The 20274-nt window shown below is 45.6% G+C and overlaps 1 protein-coding gene across 1 annotated transcript in view; it reads right to left on the bottom strand.

Annotated features, from left to right (window-relative positions):
- npas3 (neuronal PAS domain protein 3) overlaps nt 1-20274 on the bottom strand; it is a gene marked incomplete at both ends in the record, with an annotated part of 249892 nt that overhangs the window by 154602 nt on the left and 75016 nt on the right. The window contains one exon of the mRNA XM_080849895.1: nt 5878-6122. Within this exon, the coding sequence (XP_080706021.1) occupies nt 5878-6122 (245 nt within the window). The remainder of the gene's footprint in view (nt 1-5877; nt 6123-20274) is intronic.

Here is a 20274-nt window from a genome sequence, read left to right as displayed (position 1 = left end):
CGCACAGTTCGAAACAAGGCCCTTCCATATTCATTCCCACTGTCAGCCTGATTTATTTTCACCATTACGGGACCATTTGCCTAAAGGACTAATTGCCAGGTCTAGCGGTGCAATGTGAAGCACCAGAGTACAGTGAGCTCGGCAAAGCAAAGAGACGTAGAAATAAAAAGCATTTGGCCATTGATCACCGGCCCATTGAGGGGACTTTCCATTTTCTGTGGATAACGCTAATCATATTTTTGTGGGGGGGGGGGGGGGGGGGAGGTTGGAACTACACTGACGGACACACTACGGACCCTCCTAGAGGTAAATAGACTCGCACATACACCCTCAAAAAAGCTCCCACTCTCACTCACCCACACGCAGACACCTATTCACAACCTCACACACAAACACACACTGACTCTTTCTCGTACACACACACACCCATATTCACAAAGATCCACACACTTGCACACAAACAGACCACAAACATGGCTATTGGGAGAGCGAGGACACCCCGGAGAGCTGCCTGATGCAGTCGATGCCAGTGCTGGCTTTGTTGTCTCCATTCTAAAGAGAAATAGCCCATTAAGTGCAGAGTTGCACCAAGTATACAGGAGATCCCTGATTAAGTCCAACCCAAAGACATTGAGGCTGGACTACTGTTGTTGTCTTATGTCTTATGTCTCATATACTGCAATCTATTCGCAAGGAGACAAAGTGACAACACAATGTGTCGTCATTAAAACACACTGTTCGACAACAACACTTCCCAAAGCTGTATGTACGCCAAAGACGGTGTTACAAGTAATTGTTTCCATGGCAATTACTTTCTTTGGTGAGTATTGTATTAAAAAAAAATAAAACAAAAAAATAAAGAAAATAACACAAACATGCCCACAGCTTCCATGGAGCCAAAAGCAATTTCCTCAACTAAATTTAGTTATGCAAAGCCTATGGGCATCTTTAGCATTTAGTAATTAGTTTTATAATTACTGCTGTTTCGCTCACTGTCATTCAATTTTTCTTACACCACAACTGGGGAATGGAACATCTCACATCCACAGCTGGGCAAATTACCATCCATTTATGGAGTAAGATACAGCAACGGCTATTTATTTTCTCTTCCTCATCGTTTTAGTGTGGCTGGCTGAAACCTTTGAGTTTGCCACTTTACCACAAGGTCCAGCTATGCAAAAGCAACCCCACACTAGACACCCACCAAAGCCACCCACCCATCCATCCACCCTCCTCTCTCTCTCTCTCTCTCTCTCTCTCTCTCTCTCTCTCTCTCTCTCTCTCTCTCTCTCTCTCTCTCTCTCTCTCTCTCTCTCTCTCTCTCTCTCTCTCTATCTCTCTCTCTCTCTCTCTCCCTCTCTCCCTCTCTCAGTGTAGCGAGGAACTTCCATTGTGATGCAAACACCATCAATTCCCTCATTACCATTAACAATGAGCGTGGCACGGCGGGCAGCAGGAGAGTGCACTTTAATCAATGCCCTTCTCACTGCCAACCTGCTCGACCGCGGCCCCTTGATATGGGCAGGGAATTCGGGAGCTCAGGCGTTGCCTATTTAGGGGGGCTTTGCCAGTCAAAGGCTTTAATAAGATAACCCCTGCTAACCACGCTGAGGGGGCCATACCACTTCCACTAAAGGCACTCCACCTGTGTTTGGATAAGCTTCCAGACACTGGGGTGTCTGTGTGTGTGTGTGTGTGTGTGTGTGTGTGTGTGTGTGTGTGTGTGTGTGTGTGTGGAGGGGGGGTCGTAACTAACATCTCAAATGAGAGATTTGTTAGACATCAAGAGACATTAAAAAGGGGTGATGCGCTTGCCGGGCGTTGAGTTGAAGGGCCCCAGCTCTCATTTCAAGGTCTCTCTGGAGTTTATTGACAAAATGATGCTAATGTTTGGAGGCGCTACATGTACAGTTGGCATGGCTTCAGCGGCAGTTTCATGCCTTTACTAGAGGTATGCTTCAGGGAAGGATATAAAGTAAGAATAATACAAAACCAACATGACATTGATACACACTCTGATATTTTGCACACATGAATATTTAGCACTGTGGTTGCTTTACTTACATACATACACACACACAAAGTCATGATGACCCCTGGTACACACTGATCATTTATGGCAGTGTGGTGATAGGAAAACCTTTAAAATAGTCAAAGATCAAGACTGATTTTCAAAAAAATCTGAAGAACAAAAGTTGAGGTTTCACATGATTGCATGACATGGATTCGACATAAAGTAAACAAATGAATAATGTTTATGTGAATGATATTTAAATGTAATTGAGATATTGACATGGTATATCGGATTTGTCATAATATCACTGACAGTCATCTGTAGATGATAGTTGATGCTTCCATGACAAGCGAATCATGTTCAAACCTGTGTTCTTGTATTCGACTGACATCATTAAGGCCTAAATTCGAAGTTCTTCTCCTTTGGGCTAAAACTGGTTAAAGACCAAGGCTTGTTAAAACATTTCAGAAGGTAATATCTCTGTATGACTCCAGAAGCAGCTCATACATCCTTATTATATATAAGCTCTGCCTTCTGTAAAGATATACTGTATTTGTGAGCACATTTAAAAAAAAAAAAAAAAAAACATTACATAGTGTAACTAGTAAATAGAATGAATGACAAGCACACTGATAGTACAGTATCACTCATTGCTAGTCACCGCACCAACACTAAGCTTGAGAGTACAGTACTCCCCCACTCCTGCACTGTCTCTTGCATTATCTCTCTCTCTCTCATTCCGTCTCTCTGGAAGCCTTGGGTTTCGTGTTGCTCATAAAGTGTGGCATTTTGGTGACTGCTCTGTGTTGTGCATGCATGCATAATGAAGGCACAGGTGGTGGAGGGGGTCAGGAGGCTCGCGCCAGCCTCCAAACAACAGAAAAGGTCATGCTTGTTTGTGCAGTGTCCTTCAGCAGATGTGAACCGCCTCTGACAGAGACTAGCAAATTTCGGTTAAAACGCTCCGAAACGGGGGACATTTTTTTTGTTGATGGGTCAATTACGGAAAAGGTCAATGGACGCTAAAAATGCAAAAAATAAATAAATGTAAAAAAATATGAGGAGAGAGAGAGAGTGGCTCTCTTGCAAAAGTTATGATAATAAATGAGCACTTGTGAATTGGAGGTCAAATTCTTTTAGTTCGAATGCCAGTAATCCTGGCGGCCTTTATTGCTGATAAGGAGGTGCATTCTCGGCTGTGTCGCTCTTGTTTTGTATTCAGCGGAAAAAAGAGCCTCATCTTAATGATGTTTAGCAACACCAAAAGCCATCATGGCAACCGGCAAGCAGCAGCTCTGGCTTTTATTTACCATAATGCTGGTCAAAAAAAGGGGGGAAAAAATTCAATGACAGGTTGTCTCTGAGCAAACAGCCATTCCTTAAACAGTACTGATGTACGAAGTTGCAGCTAGGCGGATATTTCCCAAAAGGTTACAATCATCAGTTATTAAGTAGGCATGCCTTGCCAGGAGCCTTGCCTTGTTTTATTTTGTTGTTGTTATTTCTTATCAGCAAATCCCAAATAATAACAGTCATAGCTTTCCCAAACATTCTGGTGTGTGTGTGTCTAAGTGTGTGTGCGTCTGTGTGTGTGTGTGTGTGTTTGTGTTTATGTGACTGTAAAGGGTCATATGTATGTATATATGTGTGTGTGTGTGTGTATGTGTGTGTGTATGTGTGTCCACGCAAGCTAAAGCCAAATTGATTAAGGGACTGGATTGTCAAATGAACAGAGACTCCGATACATCAGAAACAATATCGCTTCCCTAAGCTTCACCTTGAATTGTGTGCACAAACAATCCGGAGGTGGAATGGACCCTGCCCTCTAAACTCCCTTCACCTGATCCAATAACACGCCATATGCCCGCATTAGCATATGCCGCTACGCTAACACTGACTCTGGTAGGGGGTGGGGTGGGGTGGGGTGGAGTGGAGTGGCGGCATCTGAACAACAAACACCAAACTCACTGTAGCTTTACGGGCTCATGTCTGGCCATGAAACAACACCCAGCAAAAAGCCACATTTGGACCAGATCTCGTTACGGATCTGGCTCTGGCTTCCTTACTAAAGATGAGAGCAAACAGAGAGCCACGGGAAGGAGGGAGGACAGAGGGGGAGGAGGAGGAGAAGAGAGGAGTCATGGTGGGGGGTGTGTGTGGGGGGTGGGGGTAGACGAAGTATCCATTAGCCAGCAGTGACGCAAAGCAACAAAACGGGAATCGATACAAGGTCTGTTCCAAATGTAGTGCAAATAAAATGTGGTGAGTTAGTGATTCAATTGAAAGTGGGGGCTGTCAATAGGATATAGGGACACTGGGCCCGTACTCATTGTCCTCAGGGAAGAGGGGAGAATTCACCTTGCTGAGTGTTCATTAAAATACCTAAATGTAGTGCACACACTTTATTTCCAGCCCTGCCTCCATTTTACTTTCTTTGATGAAATGCAAAGTGTGCGGGTCTTAATCGAGTAAGAGGAAATAGTCTGGCAAATAGACATGGCAGTCGCGGGTGTGTCTGTGTGCGTGTGTGTGTGTAAGTGTGAATATGTGTGTGTGCTTGGTCCATGGTGCATTATTCTGTATATACATTTGCTCATTAAAATGCATGCCTCTCTTCAAAGCAAGACAACAATGATGCCATCTGTTGCAAGCTCAACAGAACAAACAGTACACACACAGGCACGCTTGCCATTCATTTCCCCCCGTTTTGTGTACTTGTTTCTTAAACGTGAACATTACACAGGCACCGCCAGAGATACCATCTGATACCCCCACACACACACACACACACAAAAACACACACATACACACACAGCAAAAACAAAGGGCCTGTTAAGTACAGACATGCAGGGCGAGTACAGTGGAGAGGGTTCACAGCACCAGGCTCCAAAGTGCCACCCGTGGGCCCAGGGCCGGCTGCTTGGGTGTAAGCTGGCATTCGCACACGCAGGTTAGTCATGGTGGGGGGAAAAATCAAATAAAACCAGCCCCTTGGTCCAGGCTAATTAAAACGGTGACGCTTTAGCAGACGCTCTTTGGGGACAGGGGGAAGGATATGGAGCCGTACTGTACTGTATGGCTCCACTACTCCCCCTTTTTTCTTTCAAATCTCATTTCAAAAGGTAGAGAAATCAAACGGGCCTACGCGTGTTACTTTGTTTCAAGTTGTTTCTGCGGCCTCGCTGCACTGGCAGGCCATGTTATTCATTTGTGACAAAAGATGTGGGAATAATAATACTTCATCAGCAAATCTTGACACAGGATGAATGAGGGAGAAGAAAACAGGAACAGCAAGAGTTCCCCGAGCCCTCACAGCAGCAGGGAAAAGGGCACGAGAGCATGCAAAGCAACACTTGACATTATTGAAGTCATTAATATCCTTCGTGTTAAGCTAATTTAACATATACCATTCCATCTGATTAGCAAAAACTACCCGAATTCTAATTATGAAATACTGGTTTTAAAATTACCAGTAAATAGAGATACAAAGTTTTCTGCACCATGTCAACCATCTATCTCATATTGATAGGAAAAGTACAATAGCTACAGTATGTGACTTCAAAGGTCATCCTCTTATGAATGAACATTGTTCATGTAAAATTCACGTAGAATTCATGTAGGTCACTTAACTTATGAGTATGGTGTACACAGATGCTTTTATGAATCACGTAACACAGATGCTTTTATGAATCACGTAACACAGATGGTTTTATGACGCGACATTCAACATTTATGATCCTCTGTGAAATTCATAACAGTGCATATTTCACCAGTGTGTATAAGTGTGTGTTTGTGTATATGTTTGTTAATATGTGCGTGATTGTTTTGAAGTGTGTGTGTGTGTGTGTGTGCAGAGGTCTTGCCTTTTACTGAGGTGTTGGGAGGCGGGCCTTCGATGCGAAGGTTCCACGGCGGGTCCCCCCCGTTTGCGAAGTCCCTCATCTTCAGGTAGCTGATGGTCAGGCGGATGATGGAGGCCTTGTCCAGCTGGCTGGTGATGGCCCCCGGCAGTGGCAGCATCTTGGCCAGCTCGTAGAACTCAAAGTTCTCCTTCCCGCGCCGCGAGCGCGCCGCATCACGGGACTTCTCCTTCCTCAAGGCCTGCAACCTAAAAGTGAGGAACAGAGAGAGAGAGAGAGAGAGAGAGAGAGAGAGTGAAAGAAAGAGAGAGAGATAGAGGGGGGGGATGAAAGAAAGACACATTGAGGGGTTTGGCAATTGCAGCACTGGACTGGACTGTGTATGGTTGGCCGCAAGGGGGTGTTGCAATGTTCACCTGACATTACAATAACTTCAAAGAGGCCTCAGAGCACAGGGTGTGTTGGGGAGTTGCTGCCCTTGCTTTGAATTTATTTATGCAATTACCCACTGGGAGCAGAATCCATGCACCAGAAATTGAAAATGTCCACCAGCGGTGTCTGCATTTTGACTGAAAATAATATTGTGACACACAAAAAAGCTCCAGGCAGGTTGTTCCTTACCACTGTGCTGGGACCAGCTTTGGCTGCTTATCCGCCATCAGTAAAGTCAGCACTGGACTGAACCTGGGTCTGAAGTCAAGACGGATTCAGAATTGCACCAAGCTTAGCCTTGACTATAAAAAAGTTTCTTATTGTTGACATACAAATGAAAGAAATAATTAGTGCTGTACAGCTTATGTGGCTGTTGCGTATCATTTCAGTGAGAGCATCATAATGGGCAAAGTAACGTATTAGGTCCTTAAGCTCATTGTCACAAACGAAGACTTGAAAAAAGGAATAGGAGGCAAGCGCTCAAGGCGTGTTTTACTTCGATAAATCAAAAGGCCACGATGGGCAAACAAGGCAATGATCTCAGGACTTGGGGTACACAGTACGTAACGTCTTGCTATTCACAATCAATATCACACAAAGACAAAGGGAAAGTCCAGGGCTTGAATAGAAACCCAATTAATACATTGGCTACAGGTGAGTACTAAACATGGAGGGGAAACTAAGGTGGGAGGGAAATACTAAACACTGGGGAGGATGAACGGACTGGAATAGCATATGGTGCCGGAGCTGGAGCAGGCTCAGAGGAGTGTGTTGCAGAGGCCGTGACACTCATTCCAAACCCAAGTGCCTTTAGGCTCAGCAAAGTGCTTTATGTTGTAATCATAGAATACTCTGTAATGATAGTTCAGTACTCAACAAGTAGTAATCAAACAATGATAAACTACAACAATCAACTAACTGCCTGCTTAAACAGTCTGCTGCTAGGACTCTATTTGAGTTTCCAGGTTAATCTGCAGGAACAGATTGAGGCTGCCTCTGAAACCCAGGTTAGATTATCCTCTGTGGTAGTAGCAAAGCTTGGAACACACACACACACACACACACACACACACACACACACACACACACACACACACACACACACACACACACAAACACACTTCAGCCGCTGCCTGACACATCTGATGGGCCCTGCGCTGGTGTCAGAGGCAACCCCACTCCAGGCTTGAGGTTACGGTGCTGCTACACTGTCTCGCTCCGCGGGGAACCCTGGACACTCCACAGCGGCAGCCACAGCAGCAGCAGGCACTGGCCGGGAGGCAGAAGTGGGTCGAGGTTGTGATTAGCTCTGGACCCGCCAGCCCTCCCCAGGAGAGACACGGCCCCATCGAGTGACTTCTCAAATCACCGGTGCTCCCCTATCGCCCCCCCCCCTCCCTCCATCCTCCTCCTCATCCACACCCCCTGCCTCCCTCGCCCTGTGAAAGATGCCACGGCATGACCCAAAATCTGCTCCTCCACACTACAACACCGCATCCCAGAGGAAGGTAAATAATACTCTTCTAGTGCCGAGAGACCTGACACTGCAGTCCCGCTGACCGCAATCTCATTCTAAACCAGCACTCTCAGTTCCCACAGCAAGCAGACAAACAATCTGTCATCATGTTCCCCTTCTGATTTAAGTCATTATAATGGGTTTTTCTATTTATTAGGCAAAACCACATTAATAGAGTTATGCCTATATTTGCCCGTACACTATTGATTAAATATACATAAATGAGGTAGAAATTGGCTTCAGGATACTGTGGCAAACTTAGATTGAGTTCCTGCAATGTTTTGCCTGAAAGCATCAGAGAAACAAGCTTTGTCATTCACTGAGAGGTTTCGGTTTGAAGCAGGCACCCATAAATTCAAGTAATTTTAGCAGTAAGTAAATACTTGTGACCCATAAATGTAGACTAATAATGTAATGTACAGGAGTCCGTGAGAGGTTTTTCTTTATAGATTTGTTCTGTTCCAGTCTAAGGTTTTGAGTGCCCTAATTTATGCTCTTTTCAATCAAACAACTGGGAACAGCCAGTTTCATACTTCCAAAATGCAACTCCCAACTTTCTATGGCGTTCATCATCGGAAGCCATTTCGAATTAGGCTGGCAATAAATCAAGCCCGGAACCTCAGCGTTCCCTGCTGGCCGACACTTAGATTAATTTTTTACCACCACAAATGCAAAATCGGTTAGACCAGACTTGAAAGATAGGGAGAGAAAGACCGTCTGAAGAGATGAAAAATGTTAGCGGGAGAAAAATCATCTGCTATTGTTTGTCGATTTTTTTTCTGTACATAATTTCAGAGGAGAGGACAAACTGCAGCCCCTATACTCGAGCAAGAATGATCTGTAGCTACACAATGGCACATTCTCTCACTGAGTGTGGTCCACTTCACTGCACAGCCAGTTAAAAGAAGCTAACTACCTTGAAGATACAATTTCATCCAATTGTACTTATTGCCCATTCATAGCATAGCTTCAATTGCAAGTGGGGAGGACTAAGCAACAAGCCTCTGCCTTTCTAAACCTTCACTTCAGAAAAGCTCAGTGGGTTCCCGTCGGCTATGCACATAGTTGTCATGATCAATTTATGTTAGCTTTAGTAAGCATCAGGGGTATAATAGGATAATTTCACCAGCAAATATAGATGCACCCTCTGCCTTTACATCTAAGTAGCAGATTGCTATTCTTGATCATCTCCACCGGGCCCGCCAGGAGAAAACACCATTAGATGGTCTGCTGCCCAGACAATATATAAAGCTAGTTGTAATGGTTGTTTGGTGGAAAAGTGCAACAGAGCAGCAGAATTTCATTTGTTCCGCAAACTTGAAAAGCATTATGTCGGCCTGCCAAATATTTCTTGATGTGCCGAGGTTGTGTGACCTTCATCGTGGAGACATATTTATCATGTTCTACAAGAGTAAATGCAACACCCCTTTTTTTCAATTTTCGTTCTTTCAATTTTTTTCTCTCTCTGTCTCCTTTCCCCTTTGCCGCCTAATATGAAATGATATCATGGAAATATTCAATATGGCTTCTGGATGGGGATGCTTTTTTCATGAGTGAGGTGAGCGAGCTCAGTTCTGTGTTCGTAGGGGCTCGAGGTGAGTCGTGGCCACCGGGACTAAAGGGTGTTTGCCACATCAGTGGCCGGTGTGTCCTGCCCAGGCAGATTACACCACAGGCGACACACAGGGGCTCCAGCCAAGCCCCCCACCCCCCCCCCCCCCCCCCCTCAACCTCCGCTGCTAGCCATGGCTGAGCACGCCTGCAAAGGGTCTTCATGTCTAGCCTCCAGGCAAAAACACTGCAGCGCTGAGAGTCAACATGGCTTTACTTCTGGGCTGGGTGTTTCTTTTTGCTGGACCGATATTTATTCAGCACTTCTTCTAATAAATCAATGTGAGTTCTCTCAGGTTTTCAGTATGTTTGAGACTGGACTGGAATATGGACTCACACATACCTATAAACACACACACCCACCCACACACATACATATACACACACACACACACACACACACATACACAAGGTTGAAGAGATTTCATCAATAAAATACGCTTGATTCTTCTGTAAATAGAAGTCACTGTATGTTCAGTGTCAATAGTATAGACGGGCAAACAGTGCATCATCGATGCTAATTCTATCTGTGACATGTTCAAAGTACTCTGAGCCTCTTTTCCTTTCTGGTGTACTTCATTCTCAGAACCTGTGTATTTCTAATCCCAGTGGATTACATCTCATACATGTTAATACACAATGTATAGCAAAGCAGCATTACCATACTATTGACCCAGCATTTGCCATCATGTAAACATGCGCTCATATACAAGAGCCATAAAACATGCTTGATGGAAAGGCACATTCATGTTCCGCAGAAATGCCAAAGGGGTAATAATGGAACGTAAAGGACTCCCACGATGCAGTTCTGCAGGAAGAATGAAGTGCTCTTGATTCACATTTTCCACATTTGCACGTGTGCAAGAGACCTTCTGTGCAGTTTAACACTGCTCAATAGGTAAACACTGTTGGGCTTCCAGTGCTTCAAATCATTTTCACAAAACACTTTCAAATACTCCACCCTGAGCAAATACATGTTAAAGCCATTGTCATTAAATGTGGATATTTATTAACTCATGTTTTTCTTCAAATGCAAGTCTTTTAACACGTCTGAAATAACTACATTTCAAAACAATGGCTTGAACATTCAGCCAATCAAAACAATGCAGCTGGCACGTGCACAGATAGACCCCTAGTGGTGCTCAAGCCCTGGTTGAGAAAAAGTGCCCTTTTTGCTGGAGCCCAATTTTTTTTTTTTCATTCATCAATATTTTTACAATACAAATTAGTCTCTCTGTCATCAATTTTCCCAAATGTGTTTTGATATCTGAGGGGGCATTTATTTGAGTTCTTGTGAGAATTTCGCCCCAACATGCTCCGCGGCATGCTCCGCGGCATAGACATAGAATACGTATTATATGTCTATGCCGCGGAGCATGTTGGGGAGAAATTCTCACAAGAACTCAAATGTACAACGTATTCTATGCCTATGCTCCGCGGTGCTCACAAGCCCCCGCCGCGCCCCTCCCTCCTCATCCCCCACATCAGTGCTGAGCGCCAGGCCAAACCGGCAGCCTACTTCTTCACTGACCTGCAGCATCAGGCAAACAGGTAATGACGGTGTTTGTGCAATCCCCGAAGTTGTTTGTTATAAATTAACAACAACATTAGTGCCGCTGAAAACATTACCTCTGAAAACAAAACTGGCCCGACGTTTCCTAAAAAAATAAACAAACAACTAACTTGATTTCAAAGCATTGTCCAGCTGTTTACTGACGTTTGTCATGTTTAATGACATTATTTGTCTGAAAGTGCGTATTTTGTGTTGTATAAATGCCGTTTAGACAATTTCGAAAGTATGTTGAATTTATGTTTATAAATGTCACGAGAATTCACAGCTAGAAAATAGCAGGTAAACTATGCTAGCTCTCGGTGTCATGCTATCCTTGTCCCACATTGTTCAACGTGATATTTATGTATCTCTTCGTTTTGCCTGTTTTACAACGATCAAACTTGTATGAGTTATTGCAGAGGCTGAAAAAGAGTAAAATAAGGGAAATGTAAGCTAGCTGTCTAATCCTGCAAAGAGGAAACACAGGTTGAGAACAGTGTAATGCTGCTTAAGCTTTAACCTTCAAAAATAGTACAATAATTATCCACAACATTGATTTATCTCTTTCACAAAATGTGCAGCATAATACCAAAAAAAGACAGACTCAAGAAGCAGAAGGACAGGGAACTGCAGCAAGCAGCTCAGAGTAGCCGCTCCCTTTTAACTTGGATCAGGCCATCAACGAGCCAATCAAATGAGGGAGAATCAGTTACCCTACTAATATATAAGTTGAAAATATCCTTCTGTGTTTTTTGTATTTATTATTTTTAATTTCATAAATAATTTTGGCGATGGGTGCCCTTTTTTTTGTTTTTGAGCACCTGCCCCCCAAAATGTCTGTGCACGTGCCTGCAATGCAGCATTCATTCAGAACCGAGTCCATGACAGGGGGAAAAAAACCTGGAGAACGGGGAGAGAATGTATTTATCCTGATTCATTGCGTATCTACCGCTCGAGTGGGCCCTCTTTTGCATGCAGCCTCGTCGCCCTATTTACCAAATCAGCTAATCACCTAGCATTCAACTTCTAAGGACAAGGAAAAATAAATCAAGTGGCAGCAACTTGTGCCAATGATCCTTTAGGATTGCAGTAATTGCTTTCATCAGTGTAGAAAAGGCCGCCAGACCAGAAATGTCACTTTGGATTACCCTCCTCCCTCCTGAAGCGATGGATGACACCGCTGATCAGAGACAAAATGCCAAAACCAATCAATTGCTTTTGTGACTCTTCCTTGCTGGGCTAGAGAATTGAAATGAAATGAAACAAGCCATATTGTAGGTTCCAACCCTTATTATAGAAAATGCTATCTCCTTGGTTACTTAATTAATATTCCCTTGAATTTAGGCACACAATAACAACATATACAGCATATATAGCACAGAGAGACAAAAGGAGGGGGGGTTTCTTAAAATACACCCCAGTCAAGATTATTGGGCAAACGTCACAGTCAGACGGCAGCCTGGAGACAACAGGCTTGCGCTGCATCCATTTCCGTGTCAGGAGGCGTGCATCAATCGTCTCTGAGCGCTACATTCACCCCAACCAGAGCAACATTCACGCACTTCAATCTCAATCCATTACAGCATTAAGCAGGTGTCAAACTGTTTTATCTCCGCCGCACCAGAAGAACATTGGTGGCAACCTACCAAGAGCGGAAGCCATCAATCCCATGACCTACTGTAAGGAAAGACTGATATCTAATATTGGACTCTCTCTTTCTCTCTTTCTCTCTGTCTCTCACTCTCTCTCTCTCTCTCTCTCTCTTATTCTTCACAGCGAGACATGACACTGCGGCACTGAGGCAGCCCCTGTGTTGGCGCAGGTAAAGAGGAGAAGCAAAAAAAAAAAGCTAACCTCTCTCAAGGTCTGTTAATTCCCCTCAAGGTCCGCATGGACTGGTATCCATCAGCCGAGTAGATCTGCTCTCGGCGTGGATGTCCATTGGCCTCATTAGTTCTGTCATTTCGCCGCGTGTCCCCGCTGACTTTGATGTCCTGGGAGCCCGTCCGAGCGCACAGATCCCGCTGACATTCCCCATTAATACTGGGGGCCCGGAGAAAAAGGGCACCCAAGTACCTAATCTAGGCTGCGTAGTGGGCAGGCGACACCTCAACTCTCTCCACCATTCACAGGCAGAAGGCAGAAATTAAAGAAAGGGGTATTTTTTTTCTTCTGTTAAATTTGATTTTTTTTTGTACTATTGCTGTTATGGCTCACTGTGTAATTTTCCGTCACAGCTTGGGAATCTTGTAAGTGGTTAGATTTATAAACCCTTAATGGTTGCACACGTTGTTTGATAATGATGGGGCTTTGATTGCTTGTGGTGGGCTACATATGGGAGCAGTGGCTGCTCGGGAGGTAGCAGCATAGCAGCAAGGCTGACCATCAATTAGAGGATTCCCAGTTCGATCCTAGCTTCCCCTGGCCTTGTGTCGACATGTCCTTGAGCTAGAGCGTGGACTCGCTTGCACAACAAGCAGGGCTGGTGCTGCTGTACGGCTGCCGCTACCGCTACCGCTGGCTGAGAGTGTGGGGAGTTTTCATACCTCAAGTGCTCGACTGAATGAAGCTCAATCATGTTTTTCACCTGTTCAAAACCTGCTGGCACAATGACTCACTCACACAAAGCATGGCACTTATTAAAAAAATATATTCTTTTGAATAAAACGCATCAAGGTGATTGCTATTCAATGATCAGTTTTTAGACTATGAAAAGAAATGCAAATCTTCTATCAGACAACCACCACCACCACCACCACCACCATGATAACAACAAAAAGAAGATGAACAAAACAAAACAAAAGTAGTTGAGTGTGTTTGTCTGTGTGCGTGTGCCCTACGGAAGATCTCTCTGCTTTGTTTTGTTTGTTTTGATACCTCTCGCTGAGATGCCCAGGCCTTTAAAAGAAGTACCTGCCACCAGCACAAAAGGAGCTCAAATAAAGAAGAAGACCAGGCAGCCTCGAAGAAGCAATTTAATCAGCTTTCCTGTGGTACGTATTGATTATAACTGCAGTGATGAGGTCAATTTGGAAAATAATACCAACAGATTATGTGGGATAAAGTCAGCCTGGCAGTGAATAAAATATGAGGGGGGGGGGCATCATTCTAACACACACCGTGCCGATCCTCCATGTTACAGCGTGATGATGGCCCAGTTACGCAGCCATTCTCTAGGTGAAATATCCCCCTTTCTTCCCCCCCACGGTTCAAACTGGCAGGAGACGGGGTTTAGTGCATGGGCAGCCAGGAGCAATTTAGTGTGTTTTCTTTGTTTTGTCTTAGGCAGTGGCGTGCCGAGCGGGCGTGATTATGTGACGAGAGGAGATGATGATTAGAAGAGGATATCGCAGCAGTGGATGAGAGCTGGATATCACACTGGGCCCAATGCAATACTATTACTGCAAACACAGACACATAATATCCCGCACGCACACACACACACACACACACACACACACACAGACACACACACACACACACACACACACACACACACACACACACACGTACACACACACACACACACACACACACACACACACACACACACACACACACACACGTACATACATAACCCACTCAAGGAAATGTATAAATCAGGGAAGATCACTAGACAACATAAGTGACGTGCATTCATTATAATTTAAATTGGAGTATTGTGGAGATATATAAACTGTGCCGTACCATATACTAAGCAAACGCAGTATGTTTTTTCAGCCTGCGGTTTCATGCATAATTACAGAATGTGTTGCAAGGTTGCAAAACCGTATTAACAGAAATATTTACTCAAGAACTCAAAAGACTTTGCCATTATATTGTAATTTCATGCATGAACTTACAAGCATGAAAAATCAACTCTGCACGGACAGAAATTATTTGAGCCGCTTAGACAGAGAAAAAGTCACTGAAATAAAGTATGTGAATGAGGATTTACTTGTTTAAAAAGTAAATACTAATTGAGGAAAGGGTTTTCACTATTTAATGTTCATCACACGACAAAAACTCCCTGAAGACCCCCCCCCTCTCTCTCCCTCTCTCTCTCTCCCTCTCTCTCTCTCTCTCTCTCCCTCTCTCTCTCTCCCTCTCTAATTTCACTCTCTCTTTCTCTCCCTCCCTCTCTCAGATACAACAGTGGGCAAGCAAGCAGTCAGACGTTTCCTAATTCCTCTCCACAGAGGCGTTCCCCTCGGCTTGCAGATCTTCATTACGCAGCAAATCATCTTATTGTGGGTTTTAACTTAAGGAATATAATTAAGCGCACAACCGCATAATTAAATCCGCACCAACAACATATTTGGACAAGACACCATTCCAAATGTTGCCCCCCTTCTCTGAAATGAAAAGGGTAAAAGCAAGGAAGGACAGACCTGCTATGCCTAGAGGAGACAGCATGGATACATTCCTTCTTCTTTATGTTTTTATATTATCTTTAAGTTTCTAACACATGGGAGAGAACCGTCATGGCTGAGATCATGTATTCCTCGTCATCCAAGGCCCCGAAACGCACTGAATTCAGAGCTGACGAACGGTACATCTAAATGATTAACACATTCAGATCATCAGATGCAACAGTGTGTGTGAGTGTGTTGTGATCCTGAGGGGGTGCGGATGGAGATGACAGCGGATGATATCATTTGTACAGCATTAGCGGCAGAACACTGATTATCTCCAGCAGGTCACGCTCCTCCAGGGTCCAGCCCCTGCAAACAGCCATCCCATAATGACCATGGACACCCAACGTTTCCACATGCCTGCTCCTTCACATCAAAGCCACAGCGGCCTTCCCTCTGTCTCCCTCACCCCCCCCCCCCCCCACCCCTCCCTCACCCCCTCTCTCTATCCTTCCGCCCTCCTGAGTTTGTCCTCTGCCAGCCCCGACCGTCACAGCCATGGGCGGGGGGAGAGCAGGTCCCGGTGATGTGTCTGCCGTATGTGTGTCTATGGAGGATGGTGGCGGCAGGACTCGATACCGGCATCTAACAATTGGTTTCACATTGCCGAGCCCTCCTTGTCTAGTCATCCATGTGGAGGATGAACAATGCCCCCCTCCACCCTCCACCCCACCACCCAGCCCCTTGAATCTTTTCTTCTTTTGGAGGTAAAGGTGGAGGAGAGAAAGGTGGAAGGTGGGGGGCGGTGGTGGAAGAGATGTGGGGAGGGTAACTTAATCCTCTGTCCAAAGTCAATAAAGTCTAATCTTTCATCAGACATGACTGCACAATGGGCGTACACGAGCTCACAGGTGAGGTGAGCACCGGGAGAGAGAGCCGGCTGCGGTTCTGTAGCGGGTGAGTTCTGTGTGGAGAGCCGCAGGGGCCAGACAAAGAGAGCTTGTCAGAGGAAAAGGTCACGGCGCGGCGCGTACAAAGAGAAACCCGTGTCACCTCAGCAGACGGGGTGGGGGGTGGGGGGGGGATTGAGCCTCCTAAAGATCCTGGGGAATGTATACCACATCAGCTCCCTGCTGGGGCTGCCAGAGGTGCCAAGCTCAAACACTGGGGAGTGTAAGACAGATGGAGTCTCTCTCTCTCTCTCTCTCTCTCTCTCTCTCTCTCTCTCTCTCTCTCTCTCTCTCTCTCTCTCCCTGACATATAACACTCACATACTTCTGCAGAGAAATAGAGAGGATATACACCTTTATACTTATAATTTATATTTATACTTTTCAACTACAAACAGACTCTCTCTGTGTCTTGTTAATTCCTCCTCCTCTCTATCTCTCTCCCTCTCTCTCTCTCTTTCTCTCTCTTTCTCTCTCTCACACACACACACACACACACACACATCTACACACACACGTATAGAGGCTCCTCTTCTCTGCACAAATGTTAAACGCCACTGGAGCGTGTCCATAAAATAAAAAAAGGGAAGAGCAACCAGGGGACGGAAGCCTGAATCAGATATTACCAGGTGTCTTGATTAATAGGCTCTCTCCTGTGCACTTTAATTTAAAGCCCTCCAGCTCTTGCCATAAAAAATGAGTTTGGAAACTCCGGGACGGACTTGGCGAGAGCCCGGAGGAGAGAAAAAAAAATAGGGGCCCATCTAGACAATTCAATCATTTCCATAAAAATACCTGACACTTTCCTTGAACTCTGAGTGTACAGGGCCACTGCATGGGTTACACCTGGACACGTGACCTCCTGGAGTGACCTCAATTACCGCCGCTCATCCAGCCGCCCAGCACCTTTCCTGTTTGCCACCTCATGTGAAGTGACGTGACATGTCTATGTCTGCAACAGTGTCACTGTCTGACCAGTGACCAACATCACTGTCCACCCCACTGATTACCCTTGCCTGACACACTTGGAACATCTTCACTGAGTTGTACATGGTACAACAAACCGCATCTATAGCCACAATATACATTGTGCAATGTACGTCAAAAATGTGTCATTTTTAACACTTCTAGTCATGGTTGCCATTCAACTGCCTGCATCTACAATCCCTGCCTTTTCATTGCAGCAGCCTCTTATCACTTCACCTACTCCTTCTGTGGCCCTTTTTCCAATATTATACCTAGCCAGTGTACAGGCGTTCTCTTATAAGAGCCCTCTATCAGAGTAGGTCGTTTAACTGTAGCTGTATACTTGGTTTGTGTTTGGCCTCATTTGCAAGTCAAATGGGATAAAAGCATCTACAACTGAATGTAAATGGTGTAGCTTTTTGTTGAAACTGTCAAAGCCTCCACACTGTAGATGTGTTTTTGTATAAAAGTGTGCATAAAAAACTTTGATTTTTCAACAACACAAAAACAGCTTTGCCAACTGTAGGAGAAATCACATATGGCATTGTCTGTTGGAACCATACCTATACATGCACTTTCATTTCAGCCTTCAAAGCCATCATCCAAGCTGAGTGAGATCACTGACTACCCCTGAGGGACTGATCTGGCCCTTATGAGAAGGTGTTTGTGTAAGTGAATGAGCGTGTGTGTGTGTGTGTGTGTGTGTGTGTGTGTGTGAGTGAGTGGTGGCAGGAGGGGCGTGGTGTCTGTCTGTGTGTGTATATGGGTGTGTGTGTGTGTATATGGGTGTGTGCATGTGTGTGTGTGGTGGCGGGTGTCAGTATGTGTGTGTGTTTGTGTGTGTGTGTAAATGGGTGTGTGAGCATAGCAGCTGTTGTAGAGAAGAACACATCCCGGCCACATCCTGGCACTGGTGGGACGCGTCTCCTGCTTCCCGCTCATCTGCCTGAGAGAAGAGGAGGAGCAGCAGGACAAAGATCAGGAGGAGGAGGAGGAGGAGGAGGAGGAGGAGGAGAGGGAGCATCTTGTCAGCGGTGATCTCTTGTCGGCGTGTAATTAAGAGCGCGCTGGAGAGTGACGGGCGGCCCGGCACGCCGCCACCGCCGCTACCATCGCTCCGGCTCAGCGGATCAGCGTGCGGCGCGGCAAATCCCGTTAGCCGTGAATAAACCCATTCCACGCGGCCCAGGTAAGCCATACGCAATGCGATTACATGGAGAGAGAGAGAGAGCCACTGCCTGGGAGCTCAAACCCGCCCAACATACACACACACACACACACACACACACACACACACACACACACAAACATGCTCACCACCTTCTAATACACTTGTGTTATAAAAAATTCACACACTCATACATCATACATCATCTAAACCAATTCACTCATAAACCATACAACCTCACACATATACACATGAAAAAAAAAAAAACCTGCATCTTGGTGAGACAACACTAGCGTGAGGATGCAGCCGATAGCAACAATCAGGAGTTCCTCGTATGTGAGTCTCGAGGAACAGGGGGTGTTAGGCAAACAGCCTGTTGGTGTGATGTCTGCTTAACGCGCTCATCAGAACACAACTGTAACAAATATCTAACCATCTCAAGAGCAATTAAAACGAGTTGTTAGGCTAAGCTGTCACTCCCTTTGATGGTCTGCGTGACGCTGGCAGTTGTGTGTCCTGATAAAAGTGCCTTTGATGGGAGAGAGGTTCAAAGGGGGACGGAGCTAATGATATGACTGCTTTAGCCGTAGGGGCCAAAAAACTCATTTTTTGGTGCGTTTGGTTATGCAATGGTTAACCATGGGGGGAAAAGGTAGAAATTAGGCTGGAGTCCAGAGGCATTTGATAATACTGTATTCCTAATGTCCTACAACAGATTCATATTCCGAGCTCTCTCGCTCCCTCACTCTCACCCTCTCTCCCTCACTCTTTCTCTCTCTGTCTCTCTCCCTCTCTCTCAGGAATAATTATCTAGAACAGGAATTCACTGCGCTGTATAATAATTTGTAGCATCCAAATTACAATGGAATTTATGCGGCGGCTGGTGGAGGAGCTTCCGTCCAGGAGTCTGATGCATATTTCACTCTGTAATTAACAGCAGAGATTTACAGTGGCTCGCTTCAATGGGGTGAGGTGGGGAGGAGAGAGGGAGGAGCGAGGGATGGATGGGGGGGGGGGGGGGTATTTTTAATAAAGCTCCTGACTCTATTAGAGAACGGACAGGGGCCTGGCGAGGGCACACACTCTCCGCATGCCTTCATAAGTCCCCTGAGACCTGAGGGGCTCCACAATAACATACACACATACACTTACCCACACTCACACACACACATACACCCACACACACACACACACTCATAGACACACAAACACACACCCACACACATACACACTCATAGACACACACATGTGCACACACACACACACACACACACACAGACACACACACACACACACACACACACACACACACTCATAGACACTCACATGTGCACATAGACACATGTGCACACACACACATGCATACACATGCACACACACAAACACACTCGCTTCACTCCACTGGTCCCTGAACAAGGGTGTTTTGGGAGTGGTGTCTTAACAAGCACAGCAGCAGCCTGTGAGGCCTCTCTGTTCCAGAGGTTCCCGATGAGAGCTAATGAGAACCATCTCTAATCTGCAACTACATCCACCACTGCCTGGGATTATTTCCTGGGCAGATGAGACCCCAGTGGAAGAGGGGGAGAGGTGGCGGCAGAAAAGGACTGATCTGTGGCTGTTGTAACAGAACTGGGCGCTCGCCTGACCTTAGCCGCTGGGCCATAAAACACTAAACACACGCGACACACACACACACACACACGCGCGCGCGCGCGCCCGCGTCACACAGACACACACACACACACGTGCACGCGACACTCCCCGTCACGCGTCACACCCTGGCTTCTCATCCCTGCTTCTCGCCGCACGTCAATCTGTTCGCCCACATCATGGAGAGCAAATCAAAACCCCTCGGAGCGAAGACGCACACA

This window comes from Sprattus sprattus, assembly GCF_963457725.1.
Source record: "Sprattus sprattus genome assembly, chromosome: 13".
Lineage (NCBI taxonomy): Eukaryota > Metazoa > Chordata > Actinopteri > Clupeiformes > Clupeidae > Sprattus > Sprattus sprattus.
This window is presented reverse-complemented; position numbering and strand designations above follow the sequence as displayed.